This window comes from Anabrus simplex, chromosome 3 (assembly GCF_040414725.1).
Source record: "Anabrus simplex isolate iqAnaSimp1 chromosome 3, ASM4041472v1, whole genome shotgun sequence".
NCBI classification, from domain to species: Eukaryota; Metazoa; Arthropoda; class Insecta; order Orthoptera; family Tettigoniidae; genus Anabrus; species Anabrus simplex.
The window spans coordinates 280,233,709-280,256,177 of NC_090267.1; the positions used below are offsets into that span (position 1 = coordinate 280,233,709).

Genomic DNA, 22,469 nt, shown 5'->3' on the forward strand with positions numbered 1-22,469 from the left:
TAAAAGCTTCAATTAAAATTTTTTAAAAATATTGTAGCTGACATTAAAATGCCAAAACAGAGCGGACAATGGGAGGATGCAGTTTCATTTTAACTTGTTGTTCCGTAGAATATGACATCTATCGAATTTGAATGTGCTGAGCTGTACACGACTGAAGCTTGACTCTTAATTGAAGCTTTAAAAAATTTCAGCATTGTAATGGAGTATGCTGACAGTTTAGCAAAATGTGTACTGTATATCTGACTGCAACTCAATTCATTTATGACTAGTTTCTTAGGTCAATATGGTGTTCCTTAATCATTTTCCAGTTTCAAGATTCTTTTTCATGACAGTTTCAAGAACTGAACAATGTTTTCATCATTCACATACCTAATGTTTTCATTTTCGCATGTTATGTAGCTGAAGAAGATCCAATTGGACCAAAACGTGTATTAGATAATAGATTTGTTGAAAGGCATTGAAAAGGATTAAAAGAATTTCTTTGACCGAGACATTCACTGCATGGAAAGAAAGCATCAGGGACAATGGAACTGCGCTATGATGGGAGACAATGTTTGGGGTATAGTACGCCTTGAGGGGTCAGAAGATCATCAGAGGAAAAGCCATCCTAATGTATATGTGAGAGGTGATTTAGTGTAGTGGTGGGGCGATGGTCAGCACATAATTATTATTATTATTTTTTTTTTGCTACTGGCTTTATGTCGCACCGACTTATGGCGACGATGGGATAGGAAAGGCCTAGGAGTTCGAAGGAAGCGGCTGTGGCCTTAATTAAGGTACAGCCCCAGCATTTGCCTGGTGTGAAAATGGGAAACCACGGAAAACCATCTTCAGGGCCGACGACAGTGGGATAGCACATAAATTGACAAACAAGAATGGTGAATGGTTAATTGAATTTTGTATTAACCATGGACTAATTTTGGAGACGACAAGGTTTAAAAGAAAAATAAATTAATAACTTGGAGATGTCCTAATGTTACGTTAGGTGAGTCTCAGATAGATCATGTGGCCATGGATCGTAAATTTCATTAAAGACATTTATAATGTGAAGGTTCTTTGTGGTGTTGATGTTGATTCAGATCATAACATCTCAAAGATTAAAATCAAATTAACTCCTAAAAGGAAAAATAAACAGCAAAAATTCATTAGGAAAAGAATGTATGATACTTGTTCAGTCATTACTAATCCAGTATACTTTGAGAAATCCAGAACACTCGCGTGGTTCACTGTTCCAAGAGCGCAGTATTATAGTAGTGAAAAAGTAGTTAATACTTATTGAATTTAGTTAATTTTGTGTGTGTGTAAGATCCATTTAGTTCTGAGCAGGTAGTTCAAGTCTCTGGCATAATTTATAATTTACACCCTCAATCTTTCATTGTTTAAGGGCAGTTTTAATTTTTGTTATTTTAGTTAACCAATCATAATTATGAGGATATGTTTGAACGCAGTTTAGAATTATTGTAGTATAGTTATTTTATGACAAACTACTTCATGTACCCGAGTTTCTACAATGTATATGGAGTTCTAGGTAAAATACTATACACATTGTATCACACCGACACAGATAGGTCTAATGGTGATGATGGGATAGGAAAGGGGTAGGTGCGGGAAGGAAGCAACCATGACCTTAACATGCAGCTCCAGCATTTGTGTGGTGTGCAAATGGGAAACTATGGAAAACCATTTTCAGAGCTGTCGACAGTGCGATTCAAACCTACTCTCTCCCAAATGCAAACTGATAGCGATCTCGCCCAAATCACGCAGGCAATTGTTCGGTCACACCACTATAGTTGCTCTACCAGGCTTTCCTAGAACTCCTTGTATGCTGTAGTTCCTGTTTCTGTATACCATAGTTCCTGTTACTCATAGCTGACTCAATTTTCTTTTTCTCTTTCATATTTATCTTCTATACCTAGAAAAGCAGAGATGAGTTTGTGTGTGCAGCTGTCTCATTTGCAGCAGTATGATCAGATGTGTTTCTGCATTCTACTATACGGCTTCATACAGCTCATTGAAGTAATTTTTATTTCTTTAGGTCAAATTTAGCAAGGAACACGGTGAATACTTTCTTTATAGAAATTATATTACAATTTAATTCTGAACTACTTCATTCCACAGAACTCGTCACATTCACTGATAATTTCTGTGGTATTTTCCTTGTGTTTTCTTCTATTGCCTGTTAGCCGATACACAATTTTCCGATTATTGAGTTTTCGTCTACTTTTAAAGGTTAAAAAAAAAATCATAATGTCTTCTTTGCCAATGAGAACATTTTTCACCTGTTCAGATAAGTCTTTTTAAGTTTTTATTTTCTTCAGTCCAGTTCTTAATTCATTCCTGCCCAGCTTTATTCTTCTTCTATACAGCTTCAGCTATTCTTTAATTCCACCGTGCTGTCTACTTATGCCTAACAACATTTGATATCTTCCTACAACATTCCTCTGCTACCTAGAATTATTGAAACTTCCTCATTCACACCTGCTACCTCATCCTGAGGCAAATCTGTTTTAATACTCTTCTGGATATCTGTTTGGTCTAGTTCCAGCTTTCAGTCTTAGCTTGCCCCTCCCTATCATCCTCCTCTACCGTGAAGTTTTGTAATGCTCCCATCCATAATCTATGATCTCCATAAAAAATCGACACTGGGTATTATCTTCACACTTTTTTTAGATATCCTTGGAGTTTGTTAGCAACAATTATTTGATTAATGATCTATTTAGCAAATATCGACTGTATCTGGTGCCTTACTCTTTTCTGATACCATCTATTTCCAGAGATCCATTTGTTTCTCAGACATGTATCAAGTAGTAATTCTCCTTTTATATTTGTACATCCTTCTCTAAAGCTCCCCATAATTTGTTTCAAATCCTTGCCTGTCTTTACCTATTGCAGAGCAAAGAAAAGTTAACTCTGTACGGGCCATAAAGGCCCTGGGAGGTGTGGATGGTAAAGATTTCCAATATCCGTAACCTTGGCACTTTCTGGGGTAGAGTGGTTAGCTCTACGCCCGGCTGCCTTTTCCGCCAGGAGTTAACTCGGTACTCATTTTTGGTGTAGGCTGAGTGAAATTCAGGGCTTCGTGGACTCTGGATGTGGAAATCTTGTTTCTTACATTTTCGACTTCCTGATGGGGAATCGAACCCATGTTCTTCCAGGTAAACCAAACATGCCTTTACTGCCTCAGCCAGGTAGCCCCTTGTGTTTTCTTATTAGGTACTCATAATCACTATCTTCAAATGTACTTCCATATTCCATTACAAATTCTTTCTTTTCTTCAAAACCACATCCTGTTTGCAGAGGATATACTTGAATAGTTATAGTTTCAATGAAGTTTGATTCCACCAATACCTTTAGTTTGATTACCCAGTCTCTCACATTCTCCACATTAATAACTTTGCTGCCATTACTGACACATCATTTAATTTTCACCTCTCTCAGTTCTATTTCTTTCTGTCATCATCCAGAGGTGATTTCCCAGATTCAAGTGTCTGAATTGAAACTGATGTAGAAGAATTGGGATTTACAAGGAGAGAGCCTATCTATTAGAAGACAACACTGTATGAAGATATGGTGACTGCCTTGTCCTTTTGTGTTTTCATGTTTATTGATTTAATTATTTATCTCTCTCTCTATCATATGGCTTAACTACATATTTACAGGGACAAATTCATAATGGGGAGGCTTTCAATCCAGTCAGTAGCTGTAAGGGTGGCATTCAATATATCTTCCCCCTCTCCTGTGAAGCATGTGCTAGGACATTCTTGTACAATGTAGTACACTGTCTGTTTCAGCAGCTCCACATTCGCAGTCTGGTAAGTCCGAGATTCCCCATTCGGCTCTCACTTTTACATCTTCCAACACCAGTTCTAATGCGATTTAGCCAGCACCAAATATTTCATGGGAGCTACATTCCAGACAGAGGTCGTGTAGGATTCTGGGGCACTGCCTATCTGAAGGAAATAGATAACCATTTTTTTTCTAACACGATTGTTCAATGGAAAAATCTTCTGGAAATGCCACAGATTCCAGGTTCCAAATCGAATGTCTTGACTTACGGTGTGTGGATTGGGAGGTTGTGCTGCATGTGAGGGTCTCTATACTTTTTCCTATCCTTTCTTGCTGGGTTTGTAATTCTGGTGGAGTGTGCACCGTGATGAGATATGATTATGGTCATTATGGTATTTCTGCAATATGGAAAATATTTTACGGCTAACTGTGGAGAGAGCAAAAGATCGGATTGTATTATCTATAGGTGAACATCACAGCCACCTAATGGCAAGGTATTAAGAGAAAAGATCAACCCATTACTGTAATGACATTCATTGAAATTATGCCAAGTTAGGTATGATAGTGAGAAAAGTAGTCAAAATAAGTACTGACGTCACCAATACTGCCTCAATAAATATCCTACTAAAGTGAATGCCCCATAGCCAATGTGCTGATATACTAAAAGCGAAGATCAACATTGTCATATAATGCACAGTGGAAAACAACCATAATAATTCATTAACACTAGAATTACTATTAAGAGCTTTGGCTCTACCTAGAGGGATAGTTATCCATGGAGAGACAAAGGAAAATAATATACAGACAAGTTCAAGGGGAAAGAGTAACCCATATGTTGAGCAAGACACTATATTTAACATTCAGTCATATTATTCCTTAGAGAGGGGAAAATATCATGCTCAATACAATTAATAACAATTCCAGAAGTTTCGAGAGTACAAGCAGGAAGGAGAGGCGCACGTCACAGAGTGACGTTACAGCGAGAGCGGGTAGTACAGTGGGCAAACAGTCTACCAAAAGCTACGTTGTGGGCAAGTGTGTGTGTAGTGCTGAATCATGGGGCAGTATAAAATAAGACTAAACTAAATACAGTTAAGACACCGGACACTGAAAATCCATTATCATATATCACAAGCGAAGTTAGAGAGAACATGGAGTCAGAGAACCGATGGTGACTTTGTTTCCAAATTTGTTCATGGGCTACTCCATTGTGTGTTCCTATCTTTTTGCATATAATTTTTGCCATTTGTTTGTTCCTTGTCATGATTTATTTCATGTCTCACACGAGATAGCATTTTCAGCTCTTTCACTGTAATAACAACTTTACAAAAAAATTTAACGTCTAAACAAAATATGGTGTTTAAAATTTTAATAATTACTATTTTAAAACATTTCAAGAACAAAATATATTTCTAAAAAGAATCTGCAAATTATTTCGAAAGAAATAAACATTTCTTGAAATGAATTTACAAACTTTACTGTGATGACTACCATAAAGCATTGTTCAGACAGAAGATACCTCACTACAGAGCTGTACTTATTCTTCAGCAAGGCATGGATGATTGCAGTGGTTTGACTCTGTTAACTCGGTGAGTTAAAGCGACCTATCAAATTAAATATTCTAAAAGGAAATGAAAAACAAGAGAATACCAGGACATAGACATACAAAGGACAAAAATAAGAACACAACATACCCTGTCCAGTTTCTCTTTAGCCTGTTTCTTGAATGCATGAAAGCTATCCACCATCGCCAATTTTGCCGACTTCAGATTTGATGTAGTCGGGCCTGAGGGATTCTGCGGTGATGAAGCCAGAGAAGACCATGAGCTAGCATTTTTCACATTCTGTTCCAGTACAGGAGGTAACTGAAATAAGTAAGACCATATTAAAATAAACAATTTTCATACAACGATCAACTATACACCATGTAGGAAGCTGGATAAACACAGGAAGGAAAGAGGGTAGAAATAAAATAAAATGCCAACCTTTGAAGGGGCTTGTCAGTAATCGCACATCATTTCAGATAACCACAGATATTATATGAGGCGGTCCGTTCCAAAACTCGTCTTATCCATCATAAGTGATTTTTCAGGAAAAGCGAAAAACCTGTAATTTTTGTAATATAAGTCTCACTTGTTTAAATGTATTACGACGCGTTCAAGTCCAATGTCATAGGGTCGTCTTACTGAAGAATTATAAATATAATTAATAGAAGGTCCATAAATTACATTTGTATTTTGGATAAGACGAGTTTTGGAGCACCCAAAAAAGTTCAAAATATATTACCTCACATAACTTATTTTTAAACAAGAAAAATGAAAGGACTGAGAATATAATGTTGTAATAAAACTCACCAGTACACTCATGCACCTTTTTGCTATGAGTATAATGATATTCACAAATAAATTAAACACAGCAGTGTGATTTATCATATTTACATCCTATCCATAGTATTTGGAGAGAATTCTTCCTTTATAGGCTACACTGCACTCACAATAGAAGTAACTTGAACAATAAAACATCACTTTGTTGTTAATCAAACTCTCAAATCTGTTCCCTCCTCTTGAGATCCATCACAAAGAACTTCTGTTTCTTCAACAAGATTGTTTTCGTCTCCAGAAATTGAGGTGAACAGATTCTTATAAAAAGAAAGCAACTCATTCCTATCCCAATCCATTCCAAAATTCTTTTCAAGCGAACTTTTTACGTCCTTTACTTTGGTGGGATTCAAGTTTACTCTTGGCAATAATTCAGGTGGCATTAGCATATCTCGCAGGCGTTTTCCCTTTTTCATTACGGATTTTCCTAAACCGATGTCTGAGTTTTAATGAGGTTCTCCCCATAAGGGTGACATTTCCCAGTGAGTCTTTGCTAATAACAAATCGTTTCACTGAAGAAAATTCAAATTGCCAAGATGCAGGCATTTTCATCATATTTTCAGAAACCGTTTTCCAATTGTTCACCGAGCAGTCTCTGCCAAACTTGAAGACTTCAGCATGTTTGCTAAAGATGTCTTCATATTCTGCTGGATTACAGATTATAGGGCATTTCCGTATCTCTCTCTCTCTCGACTTGAGCAAATACCCTGTCAGAGGGCAGAAATGAGTGGCCTGTCATAGGAAAGACCAATTCAACACTTTCTATATTAGGCGGAGCTGTGTGTGTCAAGAAATATGTGCACATTGCAATCGTTGTAGATTTGCGGTTCTGTCCTCCGCAGCCATCCGCATGAATTCGTACAGTAGTGAAGTTTGACAAATCAGTTTGTGATAATCGATGGTAAACTGCAGATGACGTTTCATTAGACCCCTTGTTGAATTCATGATCCATCCATGTGTATGTAAAAACATTCTCCTTTGTCAACTTGGCATGTGAGGTACTCCTCACAATGGTAAAATTATAGGTGTACAATTGGTGACTGTAATAGGCAATTTGATCTGGAACTTTTGGATTCACAAGATTTGGCAGTCAAAGGAAAATATTGCCATGCTGTCCCTTTCTTCTTGGAGCTTTTTGAAAAAAGCTGCAGCCCTTAGTTTGTGTACTCTAAGTTCCAAGATTAAATCATTCTTCAGTGATACGTTCAAACTTTCAAGTTTAATTTTCTCCTTGAGCTCTATGCACTTTGAGCAAGCGTCAGTAACTGGTGTTCCGAATCCTAAATTGTAGCAACGCGTAAAAATTTCATGGAAGAACCACCGCTTCACCCTCACTTCTTCAGGTGATTTCTTGTTATACATTTTGTAAAGCTTAGCGATGCTTAAATTTCCGGGTAGATACTGTCTGACCGGTGACTTTCCGCGGCAATAGTGACTTTCACAACACTACACACTTTCAATGAAGCATTTCAGGGAGTGCCTCTTTTCAGTGTACTCTGGTTTGATCCTAGCTCCAACACTCTTTTCTGTTGGAAGTTTCCCTGTCGTGAAGTGATTTCTGGCAATCCTCTGAACCCGATCTTTGCTGACATGCAATACATTCAAGAATGTCTTTTGGCAGAACTGAATGTGAAACTGTTCTGTATTAGCAAGTTTTATATACCTTCCGCAAAAAGAGCAATATTTTCGGTCATCTTAATACACACTATTCACAGCACAAAACTGCATGAAAGACCAATACAGTTCAAGAACAACTCAAAGAGTTGGCATAAAATGCGGGTATATTATAGCGTGAGTCACGTGCTGAAATTATCCATTCCTATTGGTTGATTGTATATGGCGAGTTTTGGAACGACAAGCGCCGTGGATAAGGTGAGTTATGGAACAATAGCCTATGTTTGGTGACAGATTTCTATGGGAAAAGGCGAGTTTTGGTGCTTAATTTTGTGTTAGAACTATCACAAACATCACCAAGAAGGCAATGCTACCTCTAACTCATTAAAAAAAAAAAATGGATAAGACAAGTTTTGGAACGGACCGCCTCATATGTTACCTGTTAGTTCCTTTTGTTTTGCGATTAAAATTCTTTATGGTATATTTTGCATCTACCAGTTACTTTTCTTCAAACTACTACAAATATTCCCCTCCTTATTATGTCATCTTGATTTTCTGAATCAGAAGCAATTCCAGTGTTGTACTTAACATACAAAAGAACTTTGTTTATTTCTTTCTAACATTAATACTGTAACTTATATTTCACTGAATCATTTTTCTCCTTCCACAATCACATTTATTTGTTATTTTACAATGATTTTCTTGATGGTCAGAAATAGGTAATGGGATAGTGTGCTCTAAAAGAAGTGATGTAAACAATTCTGCATTCATGATCACAGTTTCCTCACTGTTAACATAGAATAATGAAATAGGCAAGTTCTGTTTTTTTGTGAATCAAATTGATTTTATGCATTTTTGTCCAACTCCTTGGCTGAATGGTCAGCGTTGAGGCCTTTGGTTCAGAGGGTCATGGGTTTGATTCCTGGCTGGGTCGGGGAATTTAATCGCCTCTGATGAATTTTTCTGGCCCGGTGACTGGGTGTTTGTATTTGACCCAACACCTACCTGATGGCCAGGCAGGCATCAATTTTTGGTAATGAGACAAAGTCTCTCGTAGTGCATTGGCACTGCCGGTGGCTCCAAGTGGCCTTCACTGTATGCACTAGCCGTGCATCTTGGTAGGTGTGCTCACACGAGATAGCATTTTCAGCTCTTTCACTGTAATAAGAACTTTACAACTGATGAGCTCAATTTAGCACACTAGGGCAAAATGCTGGCAACCAGGAATGAGTTCGCTGGAAAATTTATAATGTCCAATAAGGGACCATTTATATTGGTATTATAAATTTACTCATTCGGGACAAATATTTCAAATTCCCTATGGGAATCAACATCTATGTCATCTGATGGCCAGGCAGGTATCAATTTTTGGTAATGAGACAAAGTCTCTCGTAGTGCATTGGCACTGCCGGTGGCTCCAAGTGGCCTACGCAGTGGCCTTCACTGTATGCACTAGCCATGCATCTTGGTAGGTGTGCCATTTACCAACTGATGAGCTCAACTTAGCACACTTGGGCGAAACGCTGGCAACCAGGAATGAGTTAGCTGGAAAATTTATAATGTCCAATAAGGGACCATTTATGCTGGTATTATAAATTTACTCATTCGGGAGAAATATTTCAAGTTCTCTATGGGAATCAACATCTATATCATACTTGGATAGTGATAGAATATGATGCTGAAACCGAGTGTCAGTGTTCAAACTCAAGCATTTGGATTTAAAGATGAAGGATTTTGCACAAATGAGAGTGATATTAATATATTTTATTTCACATAAGTGTGAATGTTTTGGATATGATAATGCATTTTTAAAAATGTTATTAAAAGCCACAAATATTAATCACATGTTTATTTATGAGGGTCGAGTCATAAGTCATGGCAACTATTTTTTACATAAAATAAATTTCATCATAAAGTCCGTATTGTCATACGTATACTTTTAGGTTAAGTCAATTTTTCTTAAATAACTTACGGCTGATGATGTCTACAAGTTAGACGAAAGATGTCCCATCATAGTTAATAATGTTGTTTAAATAAATAGACAATAAACTTATGGTATTGTAAAGGTGGAATATTGACTTAACCTAAAACTATTTTTTTCTCGCAGAAAGGAGACAAGACGGAAAATCTAAGATATGCATTTGGAAATATAGGGCATGTACTTATGCATAGTGCCTGAAGACAAATTCTGACTTCAGGAGATTCTCATAGGAAAGTGACAAAACACAGGCCATTGGTAAACATTGTTTTATTATGGTACAGACAGCAAATACAAAAGACTATGTACAAAGGACAGGTCTCCACTGGTTACAGCCCTTCGAAATAATCACCCAAGGTTTCCACTGTGCGTTGCCAGCAGTGGGGCAGGCGCTGAATACCATTCGCTGCATGTTTCATCGACTCCAATAATGTGATTCAACATGGCTTGTCCTTCTTGCTGAAACCTCTCCAGATTGATGCGACATGTTTCGTAACGAGTCCACTTCTGTACCTCAGTTAAGTGACGTGGCACCCACTTTGCACAAAGTTTACGCATCTGTAGGTCCTTGTGTAAAATGCGCCGTATTGTAGCCGCTGATATTGTTGTATGTTCTTGCAATTCCGTTAGAGTCCAGTGCCTGTCCTCATATAAACACTGATTGATCACCATTACCTGTACATCTTTGTCCATGGACACTGGACAGCCTGGGCAAGGCAAATCGGCAGTTGATACTCTACCCCGTTTGAACGTCTCCACCCACCTCGCCACTGTTCTATACAGCGTGGCAAGCACACCTAATGCTTCCCGCAGCTCTGCATGGCATTGGCACGCATTTCTGCCGCGGAGAACTGCTATTTTAATATATGATCGTTGCTCCTGCTTGTTGACTTCCATTCTGTGATGCTCTCACTCACACACTGAACTTGGGGGCATGCTTAGACCCACACTGTTGTTTACATACACCATCTAGTGGCATCATACGCAAGTACATACCGTACGTTTCCAAATGCATATCTTAAGATTTTCCGTGTTGTCTCCTGTTCTTCTTCTTTCCCTTTGTGCTGTTAGGCGTTGTGACATTTCAGCCATTTACTAAAGATTCTTCTGTCGTGCGCCATTCTCTGAACCTCACCCAGGGTCTTTCCTTGCTTCCTAATCAGTCCCAAGATGTACTCCTCCCATTCAATCCATGGCCTCCCTCGTGTTCTTCTTCCTGTTGATCTGGCTCGCCATACCTGCTTCGTTTATCCTTTCATCTTCCATTCTTTCTAGGAGACCAATCCAGCCCAATCCCCTCCTCTCAATGACACCCATCATTGGCTCCTGCTGAAGCTCATCTCTCACTGTGGTGTTTCTAACATGGTCTCTTCGAGTTTTCTCGGCAACTTTCCGCAAATATCTCATCTCAGCGGCAACCAAATGGCTCTCCAGGTTTTTATGCACTGTCCAACTCTCTGCACCATACAGGAGGGTTGGCAGGTACACGGCATGATATACCTGCATTTTTGTGTTTCTAATAATTTCTTTCTTCCCTATGATTGTGTTGTTTATACCATAGTAAACTTGATTAGCTTTTCTAATTCTGTTGTTTATTTCTGCCTCTAATTTTCCATCCTCTCTGAAAATGGTGCCCAGATATTCAATTTGTTCTACTTGCTCAATATCCTCATTGTTCCACTTGATCTGAAGCTGTACTTTTTCTCCTTTGGTGAACTGCATAACCTTGGTTTTGCTCGTATTCACTTCCATCCCACGGTCCTGGGAGGCATAAGCCCATTCGGTAAGAGCTTGTTGGAGATCCTCCTCTTTCCCAGCCAAAATCAGAATGTCGTCTGCATAGACCAAGGATTGGACATATATTGGTCTCATGTTCCAGTTGCCAACCTTAATTCTTTTAGTTCTTCTTTTACACTGCTTAATGACTTGGTTCATGAAGATCACAAAGAGAAGAGGGCTCAAGCTGTCACCCTGCTTTACTCCCTTCGCCATTTCAAATTCCCTACAGCATTCACCAGCTATTTTCATCACTCCTTGGACTCTATTCTACATGCTCCTAATGCGGCATAAGAGAGTCTTGGTTACCTTTTCGTCTTCAAGTGCTGCCCAAAGCTGTTCTCTGGAGACTGAGTCAAATGCGGCCTTCAGGTCAACAAATGCGGCTATAACATCCTTCCCTCGACTAAGTCGTTTCTCTATAACGGTTCTCAGTGTGTATATATGGTTGTGTGTTTGTTGACTTGGCCTGAAACCACACTGCTCTTCTTCCAACTTATCCTCTACTTCTTGTCTCAGCCTCCTCTCCAGTATGCGAGAGTCTATCTTTCCGGCCACATTGGAAAGACAAATTGCTCGATAGTTTGCACAGTCCAGAGTGCTGCTCTTCTTGTGGATAGGTACAATAATGTTCTTCTCCCAATCCTTTGGAATCTTCTGAATGCTCCATGCTTGTTGGCATATCCTTGTCATCCATTTCACCACAGAGTCTCCTCCATACTTCATCAATTCCAGTGAAATTCCATCCCAACCAGCTGCCTTGCCCACCTTCATTTCAGCGACAGCCTCTCTTACTTCACTCTGCATAATTGTCTCCTTTTCTTCTAGTTCTTCTTCTGCCCTGTCACCATCGTCGTCTTGTGGATTCTAGTCTGTGCGGAACACATCCTCATAGTACATGCTCCATGTATCAAGGATGTCCCGTGGCCTTGTTGGGATCTTCTGGTTCCTGTCTTTAATGTTTCTGATTCTCTTTCCAGTTATGCCTTGTAGGGATTTTAGTATCTTCCAAAACTTCTTCTGATTATTTCTGTACTCTGATTCCATTTCCTCACCAAATTCCTGCCAGTTCCTTTCTTTTACCTCTTGTACTTGCTGCTTAGCATCATGACATGCTTCAACATAATTCCTCCAGTCCTCCACCCCTTTTGTTCTCTTGTACTCCTTCCAAGCTACCTTTTTTCCTCCTTACACCTTCCTTTACTTCCTCAGTCCACCACTTCGTTCGTTTCCTTCGTATGTTTACTGTAGTTTTCCCACAGACCTCTTCTGCTGCTTCAATAATATTCGTCTTAAATTCCCTCCATCTCTCTTCTAATTCTTCTCTTTCTGTTTGCTGAAGTTTTTCCCCCAACTTCTGAACATAATTCTGCCTTACCTCTTCCTCTCTAAATGCAGAAATTCTTATTTTCCAAATTGAAGATGAGAGGGTGTGGATGTAGCCTTGAGCCTTGTTTTCATAACCAGAAGCCGATGTTCTGTACTCATTTCTGCACTGCGGAAGACCCTTACATCTAGTGCTGCATAAGTCATGTTCTTAGTGTAACAAAAGTAGTCAATTCAACTCTTTGCTCCTTGGCCTACTGCCTCAAAAGTTATTTTATGGATACTTTTATGGGGGAAAAATGGTATTGCCAATCCTTAGCTCATTATCAATACAGAATTCCAACATTCTTTCACCATTGGTATTGATGGTATGTTCTGCTCCATGTTGGCCCATACATCCATGTCCTCGATGTAACCTATTTCCAATCCTAACATTACAGTCCCCCATCACAATAACATGTCTACTTCTTTCTCTGGCTTTGTCTATAGCTTTTTTGCATTTGAACATAAAATTGCTCCTTATCTACTTCTTGCATATCTTCAGTGGGGCATAGATCTGCACTAGCGTAGTACTTTCTTCTAGTTCCACATCCACTGTGATAAGCCTGGGGTTAATAGGCTCCCATCCTGTCACTTTATTTTCCACTGCTTCGGACATAATGATGGCCACTCCTTCTTTTGCCTGTTCATTCCTGCTGACTCCTGAGTATCTCATTACGTGTCCCTTACCCAAATTTATTTGGCCATTACTTTTTCTCTTAGTTTCACTGACTCCGAGTATGGCAAGCTTGTACTTTTCCATTTCTTCAACTATTTCTACTTCCTTCCCTGACAGCGAGGTCACATTCCAAGTACCAATTCTCATATACCTTTTTGCACCAGGTTGTTCCCTTGTTATCCGTCCGGCTACTCTCATGTTTCTCTGAATAGTTCATTTTGCTCCACGTGGGTTATTAGCCCTACGGAAGATAGCACGATGAGGAGGCTGCCCTCTTAGCTGTCATGCCAGCTCATTTTCTGTCATGGTATCTTTCCTTAGCCTTTGGGGTCCACTGCAAGGCAGTAGTTTGTGGTTCTCAGTTCCTCTGCCTACTCCGCCGTTGAGGTGTTTACAAGGTTCCTTCTTCTGCTTTTGTAGCTACTGACTGCCAACTTCTGATGAATTTATGTGTCATTTCCTGCCCAAAGGCTTCATCTGGCCTCCAAAAAGGGAACTCCTCCGCCCATAGCCGTTGGTCCCCCTTCTGGTTGTCAGGTTTGGTAATGGCCGCCTGACCCTCGACCAGACAGTCACAGGTTGTACAGTCTACCGTCATATATGGTAGCAGAATATTCCTGACCTGACCGGCATTGTCTCCTGTTCGCGAGAAAAAAATAGTTGCCATGACTTACAACTCGACCTACGTATTTAGGCTATTTATTTATTTACACTGTTTACGCCCATATTGGAGCACCAAAATCAAACCTAATATAACAAAGTCTTCAAAGAATAAGTTCAGCTTTTAACACATGACAACTTTTTCCTTTCCCAAAACTTCATTCTGGATGATCTTGCGGCCCGTTTTTCAGCAGATATAACATACTGCTTATGCTGCGATATTTTTTAGTGATTAGTCTCGTGTACTTGTTATTTAGAATCCATTTCTTTTCTCTATTTTCAATTTGATCTTTAGTAATTTTCAATTCATCTAAATCCATTTGTATTTCTTTAAACCATGTGTTTTTTGTTTTACTATTCCAAAAGAAATCAAAACGTTGTTTCAGGAGTCTAGTATTTGGTAAGCGGTATATGTGTCCAAAGAATACAACCCTCTGTTTTTGCATTGTGTCAATGCTTTCGTAGCTACTGACTGCCGACTTCTGATGAATTTATGCGTCATTTCCTGCCCAAAGGCTTCATCTGGCCTCCAAAAAGGGAACTCCTCCGCCCATAGCCATTGGTCCCCCTTCTGGTTGTCAGGTTTGGTAATGGCCGCCTGACCCTCGGCCAGACAGTCGCAGGTTGTACCGTCTACCGTCACATACGGTAGCAGGATATTCCTGACCTGACCGGTACTTTCCTTGTAAAGTACTGAATTTGGCAAAAGTCTCCACTGGCCATCAATCTGGCCATTAATAATTGTCCAAAGAATTCTTCTATCAACTTTCTGCAGTTGATTGAGTATTCAGTTTAAATAATGCTCTTGGTATGAAAATGGGAAACCACGGGAAAATATCTTCAGGGCTGCCGACAAAGGGGTTCGAACTCACTACCTCTCGGATGCAAGCGCACAGCCGCCGCTCCTAACCGCATGGCCAACTCGCCCGCTGCTTCTGGCTTAACGACGGAGTAATAATGTCAAAATTTTGCATTAATCGAAAGAGACTGTTTCTTGTAACTTGACCAGGTAATTTGTTGTGCTCATCTCAATTTTTGAGTTCTACTATCTATGGATGTTTTTTCGATAGCATTTCAAGTTATAATCTCACCAAGACATTCAAACTTGTCTACAACTTTTATTTTCTGAGTATTAATTAACATAATATGTGAAGTGTCAACTTGAAAAGATGGAATCATTTCCGTTTTCTCAAAAGAAATTTTCAACCCAACCTTTGCTGCTAATCACTTCAAATTCCTCTACTTGAAATTTAGCTTCTTCAATACTATTTGCTAATAATGCTAGATCATCAGCAAATGCAAGACAATATAATCGAATATTTCTTCCAATCTTAACAGTCGGTGGACATACCTTACTCCATTCACGCATAATTTTTTTCAGCACACAATTAAACAACAATGGGGATAAAATCCATCTCCCTGTTGATGACCAGTATGAATTTCAAATGACTCAGAGATTTTGTTTCTGAACCTAACTCTAGATTTTGTATTTCTAAGAGTCACCGCAATAAGGTTAACAAGTTTCCGATGTAAACCAAATTCATTAAGGATATGCAATAATGATTCATGATGGACACTATCATAAGCTTTTTGAAAATAAAAAAGTGATCACTAAATTTTTGTTCCTAATGCTCTGATGTTTTATAATCCATTTGAGACCGATTATTTGATGTGGACAGCTTCGTCCTGAACGAAAACCACCCTGATATTCACCAATTTCACTACCAAGTTGTTCATGAATTCTGGAATATAAAATCTTAGAAAAAAACTTATGTGATATCCAGCAAAGAAATTCCTCGATAATTAATAGGACCTGATCTACTGCCTTTTTTGTGTAGTGGGTGTATAATTGCAACATTCCATTCTTCAGGCAATTTTTGGGTATTCCATATGTCAATGAGATGTTTATGTAAATTCCGAATAGTCTATACATTTGCATTCTTCCAAAGTTCCACTACTAGTTGATTCTCTCTTGCCACTTAAAAATTTTCAAGTGAATCAATAGCTGCACACACTGCATCATAAACTGGTGGTATGATCCTTTCCAGAGGTGTTTTATTTCTGGGATACAGATCACATTCAAAGTAATCTTCAGCAGTGGCGAAGCTAGCTATATTACTTGGGGAGTCTAAGAATATTGTTCAAGCTTACCTTAAATTCTTTTATACAGCAAGTGTATGCGGCGCTCCTTTCTCTCTGCAAATGCATCAATGACACGGTCCCTGAAGCTCTGATTATTTGACAGTTCGTGCAATAGAGATTTCTCTATCGCAAGTGTACTTACATGACATAGTCTACTGTTTGTCATTGAATACGGTACCTCAGGAAGGTTTTTATGCGTTTTAGCACATTCATACTTCTTTCACTCGAACATGTTGTCACTGAAAATGTGAGAACTAAACGAACCAAACGTGTTGTTTGTTCGTAAACCTTGTCCAAACCATTATCCAACATATTAGCTGTATTTGTGGAGGTAGATGTTTAGCTTCATCAGAGTACACATTCACAAGTTCATTTGTCAGTTGTTCACTTTCGAAAAAAGGGTACATCTTCAGGAGTTGTTTCATTTTCATTGAGGGAAAACTTGTGTTGTAAGCCTTAAATTGATTCTCATCCAATAATTCTGCAAAATGGAAGTTTTCAAAGTCACAGAACCGTATTTCCATCTGTACCACGGTGGTATCAATTATTTCATATGCTAATGCTGTGAGGGTTGGCACTACAAATGATTCTGTTGCCATTGCGGTATTGTGAGCTTTGCTGGTGTCTATGCATTCATTCACTGTTTCTTCATTTCTCAGATTTTTTAAGTTATGTATGGTTTGCTTTATCTCATGGTTGCAGATATTTACATTAGATGTGCATTTTGCTTGCAGCACCTTGAATCAGTGATCCGTGTAGCAAAATATCTTGTTGAAGACGCACAACAGGAAGAGGAAATTAGGGTCATCTAATCTCTTAACCAGTTCCATAGCACCATTAACAGATTCGCCATCCCATTCTTCATCTTTATCAACAATGTGTGTAAGAGCTTCTTTCAAGTCCTTGAAATGGGATGCTATTGTTAGTATTGCTCTGGAGTGGAAGTTCCAACGTGTCGTACATGCTGGGGGAAGTTTAAAGTCTTTATCTCTTAGGACTTGAGTTCTCTTTGATGACTTGCTGAAATATGTATGGAAGGCAGTCAAATCATAAGTAAAGAGACGCACTTTCTTTATAGCTTTTGCTCCATACAAGAGTACCAAATTAAGCTTATGTGCATAGCAATGTATAAACATTGCATGTGGGCAAACTTGCTTTACGATAGTTTGAACACCCCCTGTAGAACCCGCCATTACGGAAGCCCCGTCGTAAGTCTGACATATTAACTTCTTTTCTACGCCCCATTTTCGTAAGACATCCAATATTACGGCTGACAGTCCAGTGGCACTTTTATCTTTTGAGACGTCGTAGAACCCCACAAACCTCTCGTGAACGTTATAACCAACAAAATACCGAAATATAATGTTCATCTGATTCTGATAGGATATATCTAATGTTTCATCCGCCTGAACTGATACAAATTCACAAATAGAAATTTCTTTCTGAATCTCTTCATTCATCACTTGAGTTACACAGTCAATAAGTTCATTCTAGTTCCTTTAAATCCTGAAGTTGCTCCCAGATGCTCTCTCATGAATTGTTCTTCTTGTGCTAACAATTCCAAGGTCTCGAGGTAGTTACCTTTATTTACGGAGTCACTACTCTCGTCATGCCCACGGAATGGAAGTTCTTGTTTTCCGAGAAAACACACCACTTGAACTAACCTGCCAAGAACCCGTCTATTATGATTTACTAACTCATTATGCTTTAGAGCTGCAAGACGAGCCGCTTCTGATATTGCATGATCTATTCTACTCCTGCCGAGAAGAAGAAAACGCTCACTGTTCTGAATATGTCTTTTTTAAATCTGGTGTTTACGTGCTCTTCTATGAAAATTTTTTAGAGTACTGATGCCACCCTCATTCCATTCACTATCACCTCCAAATAATATGCAAATGTAACAATAAAACTTACAATCTGTCACACTTGCTGTAAGCCATGTATAATCCTTATACCATTGGGACTGGGAAGTTCTTATTCGGTTTCCATCCTTTTGCACAATTTTCAATAATGGCTGTGGCCGCTTGTCTTTCAGGGCACATTTTTCTTCGAAAGACAAAGAAGAAAATGGAGTTCGAAGCAAGTATGTAATAAGATCATTACTTTCATTCATTATACACGGATTTAAAAAATACTGGCAAATCTTCACAAAACACAGACCACTAATAATAAGTTGTAAACTTCACAGATCAACAGATCAGAACGTAAACATTAACTCGTAACTCGCAACTTGGAGACTAGACTCCCAGCTAGGTTTCAAAGCGAGCACTTACCGCTGCATGACATCATACGTTGTCATAGCAACCAGTACAAGCCCCGCCCGCTAGCAGAAAGGTAAGAGTCTGGCTGAAGCCAGACTCAACGGCTAGGCTCAGTGCTCTGCGAGTAGCGCAGCAGATCGGAGAGCCGTGAAGTCTATTAAGTTTATTAGACATAATTTTCGTGCCTTATATCAATAATTTATTATTCGTATTTCGTCTGGGGAATCTGAGACTCTTAGATTCCCCCCAAGCTTCGCCACTGATCTTCAGGTTCATCACTATTAGTGTTTTGAAGTATTCAGCCAAATTATTACATTGTCATAATCATTATGGGCAACCTTTCCATTCGTATCCTTCATCAGAAGAGCAGGGGGAGTATAGTTTGTTTGGTATTGTTTAAATGTCCTATAATAGTCTCTTGTTTTATGGCGATTGAAAGCTTCATCAATAGATTTTAATATTTCCTTCTGATGGTTCCTTTTATCCCTCCTGATTTCTTTGGCCATTAATCGTGTAGTATTGATTAATTCTTCCCTAAAACTTTCAGTTTTTTGTTGCTGGTCATTCAACCAAGCTTTATGCAGACGTAGTATTGCTATATCACACTTTTCATTCCACCATGCATGTTTTGTTAGTTTTTTAATGGGAGCAACTTCTTCTGCTAAGGCTTTTAATTTGTTAACAGTAGTCCCCAAGTTGTCATTTGCCAAGCTGAGTGACTCAGATGGTTGAGGCTATCGTTCTCAACATGCAATATTTATTTTAATTTTTTTACGAAAGAAAAATTACACAACAGAACACGTTTACTTCTTTGTATAACAACTTTATTGTCACTACGATACATATACTGTTCTCTTCAATCATCCTTTTTTTCTATTATTGCATTTGCAATCTTTTTTATTCCCTAAAAAACAATCGTTCTTTTTTAAAAAAATCTACAAAGAATGTATATATGTTTCACATCAATGACCTATTGGTGATGTTTCTTGACGCCATATTGGAAGTCTTTGTGTGTTAATACGTCCATTGTTATGTCACAAGTCCTTAAAAACCCTGTCCACTAGTACCTTACTCATCGTAAACTGAGCAGGCTAATATATGAGCAGGATAAGTATATGGACGTTATACGTCCAGGGACACAAAACATTAATATATTAACACAATTTATAGATCATCGTAACTCCTATTATTTTATCTCTTATATTAAATATGACTATTGAAGGTTTTACCACAATTAGGATATCAGATCTACGACAAGGAGCTGGCCTACTGACCCCAACTTGGCACGTTCGATCCTGGCTCAGTCCGGTGGTATTTGAAGGTGCTCAAATACGCCAGTCTCGTGTTGGTAGATTTGCTGGCACGCAAAAGAACTCCTGAGGGACTAAATTCCGGCACCTCCAAAAACCGTAAAAGTAATTAGTGGAACATAAAGCAAATAACATTTATTTATTTACATTTTATGGCCTTCATTGGACCACTCTAGCCAACTTTATACAAATAATTTTTTAGTTTCCTGTCAGTCCAGTACTTCTTCATTCTCTCTGATCTTATCCTTCTTTCTTCATCGGAAATCACCCTTCCTATTGTCTGTTTGTTGATTCTGTTTTGCAGTCTGGTTTGTTTGTCTGTGAGTTTCTTGATTTTGTCGGTTTTGTTTCTTAGGTCTTCCACTGTAATTTGTAGTTCACGCGTATCTTCCTTGATTTCTGTAATCCACTTAATATTGCACTTACTATATCATAATTTTCCTATTATTCTCCTGATGATCCTGTTCTCTGGTTTCCTGATTAGATGTCCAAAAAATGAAATGCGTTTCTTCCTGAAATAACATTATTATAAAGTTGCCACTTAAAAGCGTTATGGATTTCTCAAAGTATACTGGATTATTAATGACTGAACTAGCATCATACATTCTTTTCCTAGTGGAATTTTGCGGTTTATTTTTCCTTTTAGGAATTAATTTGATTTTAATCTTTGAGATGTCATGATCTGAATCAACATCAATACCACAAAGAACCTTTACATTATAAATTTCTTTATGAAATTTTCAATCCATGGCCATATGATCTATCTGAGACTCACCTAACTTAACATTACGACATTTCCAAGTCATTAATTTATGCGGTATTCTTTTAAACCTTGTCGTCTCCAAAATTAGCCCAGGGTTAATACAAAATTCAATTAACCGTTCATCATTCTTGTTTGTCAATTTGTGTGCTAGCCATCACCCCACCACTACACGAAATCTCCTCTCACGTCCAATATTTGCATTGACATTTCCAAGTGAATTTTTAATATATAAGCATCAGGTATATTCGTTACCAATTGGTCAAGTTCATCCCATGTTTATTTAATACAAGTAGAGCCCTAGAGAAGAAATCTAACATACAGTACTTCAATAATAGGTAAGAATAAGTGAAAAAAATATTGAATAACACTGAGTCTTCATACAACAATGGTGTTATTCAAAACGATACATTAGAATTGCTTTTCCTCTTATATTCTTCTGACCCCTCTGTACGTACTATACCCCAAACAATGTCTCCCATCATAGCGCAGTTCCAACGTCCCTGATACTTTCTTTCCATGCAGTGAATGTCTTAGTGAAAGTATTCATCGTGTTCCTCGCTTACAGCTCCTAAATTTAACCTAACGAAATCAATATGAGAAAACAAATTATGCATTTTCACTGACATTCTACATCCAAGTACATGATGATATCTCTGTATTAAATTCTCAATCAGTTGCGTATAATTCTCACTTCTACCGTTGACCAAAAAGTGTCAAGATGGCAGCTGAGTGACTGACAGACAAGTAAGGCTCTCCGTTAAATTATGTATTTGAAAGTGTGTAATCGGGACTTCCGACCCTCAGGGGAGCCTGTCAACCACTAGAGGGCACATCCCTAGGTGGAGGATTGGGGGCCTACAGAAATGTGGGCTAGTGAAGATATCTTGGAAGTGAACCTGAGGACAACCAGGCAGCCCTACACCTGGAGGTTTTACAATACTGGGACACCGTCTCCAGGCGTCATAAATATGGAGGGCCCCAGCTCACGGTTATGAGTGAAGTCCACCATGGTGACGCAAGTGCGATAACAGGTATAACTTGAAAACGATGTTCTCTCACCCATGGGTAACTAATGCAGATATCGAGCTCACATTATTATTATTATTATTATTATTATTATTATTATTATTACTTCTATGTATGGCTATGAAGTGATGTACATCCATTTAGTATTAGTATTATTATTATTTACGTAGTCGAATGATCGTATTGTGTGTGAGGTTATGTCATGAAACGTGTGTTGTACATAGACATTGATATCAGTTCTGTTAATGTAAATACCCGTAAATTAATATTATAATTTATTAATGTAAATACCCGTAAATTAATATTATAATTTATTCTTACCAGTATATATAAATTGTAATCCATAATTGTGAAACACACTGTAAATTCAAGAATGGTAATAGGCATGAGAATGATTGAGAATATTCTATACATTATAACCGATGTATAAGACACTCCAGAATTTCCAAGAAGATGTATTTTGTAATGCAACTTTCTAGAAGCCTGTCCAGGCACCTATATAAAGAGACGATCTTGACGGTGAAGTTATTAATGCTAAGTCATTGACAGAGAGTTGCTGGAAGTTAGTTGTTATTAGAGAGTTACTAGTTGTTGTTTAGTAGAGTTATGGTGTAGCAAGTATATATCCCGGGCTGACATGCAATATTTGCAGTCTCCATATAGAAATACGCAGTCATCTGTTTTTAACTGTGTTTCAAAGTTGTAACCTCCATATTGAAGTGTTGGCAGTT

At 38.3% G+C, this 22,469-nt stretch overlaps 1 protein-coding gene across 3 annotated transcripts in view; it reads right to left on the bottom strand.

Annotated features, from left to right (window-relative positions):
• LOC136866258 (bromodomain-containing protein 2) overlaps nt 1-22,469 on the bottom strand; it is a 709,923-nt gene that overhangs the window by 33,498 nt on the left and 653,956 nt on the right. For all 3 annotated transcript variants that reach the window (XM_067143061.2, XM_067143058.2, XM_067143060.2), the window contains exon 24: nt 5,481-5,651. In XM_067143061.2, coding sequence (XP_066999162.2) covers nt 5,481-5,651 — 171 coding nt within the window. The remainder of the gene's footprint in view (nt 1-5,480; nt 5,652-22,469) is intronic.